This window comes from Merops nubicus, unplaced genomic scaffold, assembly GCF_000691845.1.
Source record: "Merops nubicus isolate BGI_N331 unplaced genomic scaffold, ASM69184v1 scaffold11594, whole genome shotgun sequence".
NCBI lineage: Eukaryota > Metazoa > Chordata > Aves > Coraciiformes > Meropidae > Merops > Merops nubicus.
In genome coordinates, this window is record NW_008606266.1 from 1 (window position 1) to 10,264 (window position 10,264).

The following is a 10,264-nucleotide window of genomic DNA, read 5'->3' on the forward strand; positions in this document are numbered from 1 at the left end:
TGGGGAGGGTCGCGTCGGTATCGGTGTCAGTGATCAGTGTGTCTCTGTGTGGGTTTTTTTTTTTCAGTCCTGCGTCAGCTCTTCACAGCACCTGAAATCCTTTCTGCCACCTCACACCCCCGGGGTTCGTCCTGTTTGTCCTTCGAGCTTGAAGAATTTACAGGTGTGGCTCTTGCAAACGCTGCTCTGCTTTTGGGTAGAATAAAGGGGTCCGTCTGGAGTGCTTCCTTTCCAAGGAACGCTGCGCAGACGTTCTACTTACATAGATGTTCTGCTTGACATAAGTGTTCTGCTTACATAGATGCTCTATTTTAAACGCAGCTCTGCTTTTGGGTTGAATAAAGGGGTCTGTCTGAAGTGCTTCCTTTCCAAGGAACGCTGCACAGACGTTCTGCTTGACATAGGTGTTCTGCTTACATAGATGCTCTATTTACTTCACCTTTCGGGCTGATTTATACCAGTGTCACAGCCTCATTTATGTGCTCCTTTCAGCGTTGTCTCCGGAATGTCATTTGTATTTGCATGCTCTGCTTAGGCTTCAAGTCTTGTGTCTGAATGTTCCATGGGGCTCCCTGAGAGCGCTCCGGTTGGCGGCTCGTTCCCTGAGAGAGTCCTGTCGAACCCTCTGACCTGCTGCTGAAACGCCTGAGCTGATGGGGAGGCTCCTGGAGGAGAGCAGGGACTGAAGTGCCCTGGGACTTGGGCTTGTGTTTCAGCTCTGGCCCTGTGACATGGCAGGGGGGTTGGAACTGGAGGATCTTGAAGGTCCTTTCCAACCCAGACCAGGCTGTGATTCTGTGACTGGGTTTTCTGCTCGACTGATGCTGATCTACTTTGTCCCACAGGTTTTATACAGTGGCAGAAATTAAGTAGTTAAGGAGGGAGTTTTTTTTTTAAATATGCTGTGCTTTAAGAATCTCAAAATTGATCTAGAATTCAATATTAAAATAATACAAAATTAGATTTGTTACAGAATGATTACTTAGGACAAGATAATATTAGTAAATGGTCTCAGTAATACAGACCAGAGTCTAGAAATGTTTATCTGCTTTGGCATGAGGGCTCCAGATGGAGAATAGCTGAGCACAACTTGCATGGGGGGGTCTGTGCTTGGTTGGTATTTCAGGTTTGTATTCACTTGATGTTTGTCCTCATGGGGCTGATGTCACTGCTGAGTCAGCTAAAAGCTGAATACATGTGTAAATGAGAGACCCTTGGTAGCAGTGGTAGCTGCCACACAGTTTAAAGTGTATGTGAGATAAAGTAATAAATGGGAAAATTCTTCATGAAATACTTGATAATAATATTCAAGGCACTTATATGATGCTGTGGCAGGTAATCTGATGTTAAATCATTTAACATCTACGTTGTCTGAAGTGATGAAGGTGAGTGAAGAGCTTTGCTCTACTGGCAGTGCAGGAGAGCCCTTAATAGTCTCTTCTTAATTTATGTGACTAGCAAAGACAGCAGAATGAGCAGTTTAAGGTCAGCCTAGAAATCAAGCTGCCTCTGAAAGCAGCCACTAGCAGTGTGTAAATTCCTGATGATTAACACTATCCATTTAATTGTTTGTAGGTAACACAGGTGAGATGCCTTCACAGGACAGCAGCGCCGCGTTCCAGCGGAGGAGCCTTGTTCGTGGTGGGTGATCTCTCCCTCCCTGCAAGGGGGGCACTGAGGGTTTGCTGTACCCTTTTTGAGAGCCTAAAAGCTTCTATGGACAGAACTTGGCTACAGAAGCCTGTTGGCATTTACAAAGAAGTGTTGTGTTTTTTTTCAGTAGAGTTTTATTCATCAAAAGCTTTTATTTTAGGTTTTGGCTTTGTGTCTATACAGTGAAGAGAACGTGAAGCATCTCCAAGAGATGTCTTTAGCTGCATTCTGCTCCATTCAGAGCTTGAGGCAGTCAAACAGACATGCAGAGTTGAGAGGGAACAGTTAAGTGATGGAGATCCCACGAGTCACAAATTCTATCTGTGCAGCTAAGACATAAAACAGGCGTTTGGGAGGAAAAAACAAAGACTCAGGCAGTATTTCCAATCAGGTTTTTCTTCCATCAGCCTCTTTTTGAGGATTTGTGTCAAAACAGGTAGAACCCCCTCACCAACACTACCCATGAGGAGCCAGAGTTTTCACCCAGTCCTTCACTTGGTAACAAGAACGTGGTGTGGCAGCTGCCAGGTCACTCTGGCTCACTTCAGATCATCAAAGTGAAACTCTGGGCAGTGGGTTTCTCCTAAATATTTATTTAGTTATTATTATTATCATCATTAGTGTATTTACTTCTAAAGCTTTTATGATTAGCTGGTTGGGGGTTACTTCTCACATCAAGCCTCAAGCATAGCTTGCATTTCCCCCCAAACTTCCTGTTCTGTTTGAAACCACCAAAACTGATCAAAGTTTGGAATTAAACTTGTCTGTGAGTATTTCAAGGATCCCATAAACATGCTGCTTAGAGGTAGCAGGAAAATCTGTGCAGGGAGTTTTTCTGGTGGCCGAAGATTTTTGTTAGAACTAAGATTTTCTTACATGGAAATGTTGCTTTCTTCAAGGCTTCAAAATTTCTGTCTTCTGAAAGTAAAAAAGAACCAATTTCAATTTGATGTTTCCCCAGAAGATCACTTTAAAAATTCTATTATAGAATCCCTTCTTTTTGAAATATGACTAAAAAATTCTGCTTCCATTCTGCTTCAGAATTGCATCTAAAATGAAAATGTTGAAATCTATTACAGATGAAAAGAATATGTTAAAATGAGCTAATAATGTGTTTGAATGTGCAGACATTTTATACAGCAAGCTTCTTGATGAGTTTTAAAGTTTTTATATTTAATGTCTCATGGGAAAAGAAGAAATATCAGCTGCTATTTTATTTCCTTGTTTGTTAAGGCTTTAACCAGAGGACTCTTAATCGACCTGTGATGAGTCTGAACATAATTGCCAAACTGTATTAACAATGTTAAGAATGCCTATTTTGATAACAACACCATATTCCTCAAGAAATAATCTTTTCAATAGGAAATAACAGGAATAAGTTATTTTAAAGAGTGATAAAATAATTGTTGATATTTTTGATAACTTTCCCAGAGGTATTTAGTCAATTTTGATCTGAGTACTATGACATTTTTATCTGGACTGTATCAAATTGGATTTATTTAAACAACTCAGCTGTAGCTGTCTAATGAGGAGACATTTTTCAACAGTAAATCTGTGCTGAATAATTTCCTAACAACCCAATTTTAACCCTTTTTCTTTTCTTGAAGCACAGAGATAGTCCTGAAAACAACCCAGATACGCCATTTGAGTTCACACCCGAGAACAAAAAGGTATGTGGATGAATAAAAAGTTAAAAGGCACAGACTTTGTGTTAAGATTTGGAGTGATTCTGTTCCTTTTCCCTTTTGAAAAGCGAATAGAAGCCATTGTGAGCAGCTACCCTGAGGGACACAAGTCTGCAGCTGTCATGGCAGTCCTGGATCTGGCCCAGAGGCAGCACGGCTGGTTGCCCATATCAGCTATGAACAAGGTATTTAGCACTCCATTAGCTTTTAAGCCTAAATTTAGGTTTTCTTTAAATCTTTTACTAGAAGATTAAGGGGTTTGTATCAAAGCATACTGATGTGGGAGTTGGCAGAGTGGTGAGAATTCCCTGTGAGGCTGCATTTGAGAAGATAAAAGGGAGAACCCTTTTCTCTTTTTCATTCACACAACTTGCCTATTGCTAGAAACTCCAGAACACCACAAAAATGACACCAACCATAGCAAATTATTTATTGTTTCAAAACAAGCAGCCACTCTGCTCCAGAGTGAGTGTCTTTGTGGCAGTCATCAAAGACCAGGAAATAAAAAGTTCTGGTTAATCTCATATAAATAAACTGATCGATTTTCTGTTATGATCTGGCATGTTGTCAGTTTTAAAGTGAGAAGTTTTTAAATTCAGTCAAGATATGTTAAGTGAGGGTTGTGAGAGTTACAGAAATGACCAAGGGAGTTAAATGCATGTGTAGAGAAGGGCAGATTTCCAGCTGCTGGTGCTTGATGCTGGTTGCTGGAGGGGAGCTGACAAGCTCCTCACTGTGCTGTCCCATGGCTTGGTGGAGTCTGTCCTCCAGCAGGTTAGAGAGGGGCACATTTTCAGCTGCTGGTGCTTGATGCTGGAGGGGAGCTGACAAGCTCCTTGCTGTGCTGTCCCACGGCTTGGTGGAGTCTGTCCTCCAGCAGGGTGACTCCAGAGTCCTGGACAGGCTGGAGAGTTGGAGAGGGGAACCTCATGGAGTGCAACAAGGGCAAGCATAGGGTCCTGCACCTGGGGAGGAATAACCCCCTGCACAGGACAGGTCCTGCTGGAAGGCAGCTCTGCAGAGAAGGACCTGGGAGTCCTAGGGGGACAGGAGTTCACCACAAGACAGCAAGGTGCCCTTGTGGCCAAGGCCAGTGGTCTCCTGGGGTGCATGAAAAAGAGTGTGGCCAGCAGGTCGAGGGAGGTTCTTACCCCACTCTCCTCTGGTGAGGCCACCTCTGGAGAATTGGGTCCAGTTCTGGGCTCTCCAGGTCAAGAGAGACAAGGAGCTACTGGAGAGAGTCCAGTGGAGGCTGTGGGGATGGTGGGCGGCTGGGCTGAGGACAGGCTGAGAGCCCTGGGGCTGTTCAGCCTAGAGAAGACTCAGAGGAGATCTGATCAATGCTGAGCAATATCTAAAGGGCCCAGAGGGGTCAAGAGGCTGGGGCCAGACTCTGTCAGTGGTGCCCAGGGACAGGACAAGTGGCATTAAGCACAAACTGGAACCCAGGAGGTTCTGTCTGAACAGGAGGAGAAACTTCTTTGGTGTGAGGGTGCAGAGCCTGGAGCAGCTGCCCAGAGAGGCTGTGGAGTCTCCTGCTCTGGAGAGATCCCAAACCCTCCTGGCTGTGACCCTGGGCACCCTGCTGTGGGTGAGCTGCTGGAGCAGGGGGTGGGATGAGATGATCTCCAGAGGTCCCTTCCCACCCCACCATGCTGGGATTGTGGGAGCTCCAGTGTCTTTTCTTGGCACTTGAGTACAGCTGTGCTCTGATGCCCATCCCCTACCTGCAGGTGGAGCACAGGTGACATGACTGCATTGCTTTGCTCAGCACCCTGGGAGAACTGATGCCAGTGTCCTTCTTCCCCTGGGTGCAGGTTGCTGAGGTTTTAGAGATGCCCCCCATGAGGGTGTACGAGGTGGCCACCTTCTACACCATGTACAACCGCCGGCCGGTGGGCAGGTACCACATCCAGGTGTGCACCACCACGCCCTGCATGCTGCGCGACTCCGACAGCATCCTGGAAGCCATCCAGAAGAAACTTGGTAGGAGCCACGTTTCCCTCATGCTTTTTATGCTATTTTTTACCTTTTTTTAATGATACCCAAGTCAGTTTTTTCATACGGTGGGGACAGAGCAACTATAATTAAAATGCAGAGTGAAATCATTGGCAGGTCAGTGATAAATACCTCAAATGTCAGATTTGATATTTATTCTTCATTTTTAAAGATTTTAGCACACTAGAGCAGAAAAGGCCATTGTCTGGAGTGCCAGTTGGTGTCCTTAAAGTTGTTTCAAAGGCAGCTTGCCATGAAATGTGTTATTCCATGACTCTTGGGCTGAGAAATGAAGCCCTATCCCATATAGATACATGAGAAGACCTGGAATGCTGTAGCACTTTATGTGCAAAATAAGATTTTTAAGGTATGTGCTCTGTCCAAGTTGTTTGTGAGAGGATTTTTTAGTTAAGGTGATAGTCATAGAAATGCTTGAGTAGGATCTTAAAGATCATCTAGTTCCAACCCGTTCTATGGGCACAGACACCTCCCACTGGAGCAGGTTGCTCAGAGCCCCATCCAACCTCACCTGGAATGTTTCCAAGGATGGGGCATCTACAGGTTCTCTGGGCAACCTGGGCCAGTGTCTCACCACCCTCCCCATGAATAACTTCCTAATTGAAATCTACCCTCTTTCAGTTTAAAACTGTAACCTCTTGTTCTATCCCTACACTCCCTGATAAAGAGTCCCTCCCCAGCTTTCTTCTGGGCCCCCTTGAAGCCCTGGCAGCCCCCAGCAGGTCTCCCCAGCTGGAGCCTTCTCCTCTCAGCTGCCCCAGCCCAACTCTCTCCTGCTGGGCTCCCAGCAGAGGGGTTCCCCCCTCGGGGCATTGCTGGGGCTCCTCTGGCCCCGCTCCAGCAGCTCCCTGGCTCTGCTGTGCTGAGGACTCCAGAGCTGCCCCAGCACTGCAGGGGGGTCTCCCAGAGCTGGCAGAGGGGCAGGATCCCCTCCCTGCCCTGCTGCTGGTTAGAAGGGACCTTTACAGGTCCTCTGACCCAAGCCCTTGCAGCCAGCAGGGACATCTGCCACTCTCCCATTTCATATAGTTCATTCTGTTGTCTGGAAGGGCATATTTAGATGAAATTTGTCTTTGCTGCTGCACAGGTGAATTTTAACTGAAGCTCTTATTTTGAGAGATGAAAGCACTGAGGGTGATGGTGCAGCTCGTGCTGAGAAACAGGCCCTAATCTGACATAATTTTTTCCCTATGCTGATAACTGTGGAGGAAAATGGCTTTTCACTCTTCTTCCTTCTGTGGGGAATTTGCTGAGATCTTGGCTGTTCTGGTTAAGCTGCCCTCTGGGGAAGGTCTGGATCTCTACCACTAGAACATAACCTGTTCTGGAAGCTGGGTACGTGTCCAGGAAATAAACCTGGAAGCTGTTTGGAAATTCATCCCTGGCCCTGGGTTGATTTGGGAATCCAGCCCTGGGTTGATTTGGGAATCCAGCCCTTGACGCTGCAGTGACAGTCTGTATCAGCACACTCAGGTGATGCTCTCCCTCCTTCTCCTCCTCTTGTGTTGGTTTAGGGATCAAGGTTGGGGAGACGACCCCTGACAAGCTCTTCACTCTGATTGAGGTGGAGTGTTTGGGTGCCTGTGTGAACGCCCCCATGGTCCAGATCAACGACAATTACTACGTAAGCATCTCCTTCCCCACTGAAAGATTAAAAGTCATTGCTGGCTTACTTGTATTTCTTTCAGATTCTGAAGTTTTGGGCAGTTATTTCAAATTCCTACTGGCAGGGACCACTTAGAATCTGCAGGTTTTAAATACAGAAGAGCCTAAAAACACAAACCCACCTCCCAGCTGACCCACATGCACATTTACATTGAACATCCCTTCTGTAACTCTGTTTAAAGCAAAATATTTAACATTAAAATGACAATAGGCTTTTAAATGTTCCTCAGTTTTTAAACCAGCCTGTGCATTAATGGCCGGGATCAGAATTCCCCAAAGAGGCCTCTCCTCTGATGAATTCTGAATGCTGCAGTTAGCTGACGTTCTCTTTTGTCAATGATCTTTTACTTTTGTTTTTTAATAGGAAGATTTGACACCCAAAGACATTGAAGACATAATCGATGAGCTGAAGGCTGGAAAAGTCCCCAAACCTGGCCCAAGGTATGCTCCTCTTGTCTAATACTGGCTAATTCCTTGAAGGCTGGTTCTTCTGAGAAACTTATTCACTCCACAGCTAAAAAGCATCAGTTGCATCAGTGACCACAATGGCACCTACTTGATACCTTGCTGTATACTAAAAGCCCAAAAAAAAAAACCTGGAAAGAACTGAATTTTCCTGTTCTTAACTGACATGAAATGTGGAAAGACAAATTCTGATGTGGCTGAGTAACTACAGGTGAATGGTAGCACCTGCTGCCTTTTTTTTGGTCTAGATCCTGTAAATCAATAAACAGCTGGAGGGCTTTTTTTTAATTATTCTGACAAAAACCAGAACACAGGTTTGTAAAAGGGTTTTTTCTATACTTATCTATTATTTCCCATTTTCTACTACCTTCTATCCAGCGATGAAACAGTCTCTGCAGTCACAGCACCAAATCAAACTGCTTTTTGTCTTCCAGGAGTGGCCGTTTTTCTTGTGAGCCAGCTGGTGGCCTCACTTCCCTGACAGAACCACCCAAAGGACCAGGGTTTGGAGTTCGAGCTGACCTCTAAGGGTTTTGTAATGTCAGATGAACTGTCTGAAAAGAATAAAGTAACTTTAATCTCAGTAAAATGATGTATGTTCTAATATTTGTTTTAAAAAATGAAGAAAGCAACAGCAATATGAGTATCTGACAACTACTGCAAAGCATTAACTGTAACTGTAGGTGAGAAAAGTGGTTCTGTAGACTGTGACATGACACTGACAGTTGGAACTTGCCCCTTTTGCTCTGTCATTGAAAATCCAGCTTTTTCCTAAGGCTCTTTGAAGAAGCACCAAAACTGACTAAATTACAGACCTGACAGATGCACAAGGAAGCAAACTGAAAGGAGATGATCTGGCAAAACTTGATTGCATGCTACTTTTAATTGCAATTTAAAACCAACAAAAAAATGAAACCATAAGCAGGAAAGTTTATCCAAGCTGTGTTGTGTAAAAAATTTGATCTGTTCAGTAAGAAGTAATTCTTACTGCCAATCAGTGACCAGGAAAAATGGGAAAAATTATCTCTTTAGCATGTTACAACACCCCCTTCCCCCAAGAGCAGTAGGGCTCTTATTAATAAAGAATGAACAGCAACAAGAAACCACTTCCTGTACAGATTTATTCCTTACATCAAGGCATGCAGCTGAGGGAAATTACCAGAACAGCTTAATACATGAATCATAGAATTGCTCAGGTTGGAAGAGACCTTTCAGATCATCAAGTCTAACCCAGCACTGCCAGGTCCCCACTGCCCCGTGTCCCTCACCCCACATCTCCACAGCTTGGAAACCCCTCCAGGGGTGGGGACTCCACCACTGCCCTGGGCAGCCTGGCACAGCCCTGGGCAACCCTCAAGGGGAAGAAATTGTTTCTCATGTCCAACTAGAAAATATTTCCTCTTGTCCTATCACTTGTTGCTTGGGAGAAGAGAGCAACCCCTGTCTAGCTTCAGCCTCCTTTGAGGTAGTTGTCAAGAGCCAGAAGGTCTCCCCTGAGCCTCCTTTGCTCCAGGCTCAGCACCCCCAGCTCCCTCAGCTGCTCCTCCCCACACTTGGCCTCTAGACCCTTCCCCAGCTTCGCTGCCCTTCTCTGGCCACGCTCCAGCCCCTCAAGGTCCTTCTGGGAGTGAGGGGGCCCAAATCAACCCAGTACCTGAGGTGCAGCCTCACCAGTGTCGAGTCTAGAGAGACAATCCCTGCCCTAGTCCTGCTGGCTACACTGGTGCTGACCTAAACCAGATGCTATTTGCCTTCTTGGCCACATGCTAGTCCAAACAGTAGTCCATATTCTTTAGTTACTAATACTCTGCCTTGGGAAATTGTTCTTCCTTCACTGACACTGACAGTCAGTAGCCTGTCTCCTCGTGAATCTGCCCACCACCTCAAGTCACATCCTCTGATCAACCTGCCTCGGAGGAAGAGGAGGCAAACACGGCTCCCTTTGTACAGGGTGACAACAACAGTGATCTCTAATGCTGAAAACAATCACCTGACTCGCATGACAACCATTGAGGAATTATTGTTGGCACACTAACAGAGGAAAGTAATCCAGCAGCAGATGAGCTGCTGCCAATGAAGGCTGCACTAAGGGAAGGGCTTTGCTCAGCTGCCTTCTCCAAACACTACCCTGACAGCCCTCCCACCCTCCAGATGCCATCTGGACAGCACTCTGGCACCCCAGCACTACAGAGCCAGGTGAAGTCTTGCCACATAACACTATTTTAATAAGCAGATGCAAAACTTTCCACAAGCGCAGACGAATGACTTGTTTACAAGGTTACAGCTAGGATTAACGTCAGCCTCCTTCTGCAGCCCTTCCTGATGCCTTCACATGACATCAGGAAAGTGAGATAACCCCAAAAAATCGGTCTGGAAACCTGGAAGTAAGTCAAGCATCAGACACTGGGCTGGAGGCTGCAGAAGGACCGAAGCTCTTCGGCTCTTTCCCAGGAGGGAGCAACGGGAGGGCTCAGACAGGGACTTTGCCTCAGCGAGGGGAGGGAAGGAGGGAGCCTGACTGGGATCTCTGCCTCAGGGAGGGTGCATAGAAGGGAGAGAAGGAGGGAGGGAGCCCCGATCAGGGTCTCTGCCTCAGGGAGGGTAGGTAGAAGGAAAAAGGGAGGGAGGAAGGGAGCTCCAACAAGGGTCTCTGCCTCAGGGAGGGTGGAAAGGAGGGAGGGAAGGAGCCCGACCGGGTTCTCTGCCTGGAGTGAGGGTGGACAGGAGGGAATGAGGAGAAGGAACCCAACCAGGGTCTCTGCCTCAGTGAGGGTAGACAG

General features: G+C 46.2%; 1 protein-coding gene across 1 annotated transcript; it reads left to right on the forward strand.

Moving 5' to 3' along the window:
• The first annotated feature begins 1,379 nt into the window (after window positions 1-1,379).
• NDUFV2 (NADH dehydrogenase (ubiquinone) flavoprotein 2, 24kDa) lies at window positions 1,380-8,074 on the forward strand. Its single transcript, XM_008939590.1, has 8 exons — window positions 1,380-1,385; window positions 1,576-1,641; window positions 3,261-3,323; window positions 3,407-3,523; window positions 5,156-5,324; window positions 6,869-6,978; window positions 7,384-7,460; window positions 7,919-8,074. The coding sequence occupies exons 1-8, from the start codon at window positions 1,380-1,382 to the stop codon at window positions 8,010-8,012; spliced, it is 702 nt and encodes a 233-aa protein (XP_008937838.1). The 3' UTR covers window positions 8,013-8,074.
• The last annotated feature ends 2,190 nt before the right edge of the window (window positions 8,075-10,264 follow it).

What these genes read in the sequence shown, in the direction of transcription:
- NDUFV2 (XM_008939590.1), top strand. An exon ending in GCGGAGGAGCCTTGTTCGTG is followed by an intron (nt 1,642 to 3,260) that starts GTGGGTGATCTC and finishes CTTTTCTTGAAG; the next exon opens with CACAGAGATAGTCCTGAAAA. An exon ending in CCATATCAGCTATGAACAAG is followed by an intron (nt 3,524 to 5,155) that starts GTATTTAGCACT and finishes CCCTGGGTGCAG; the next exon opens with GTTGCTGAGGTTTTAGAGAT.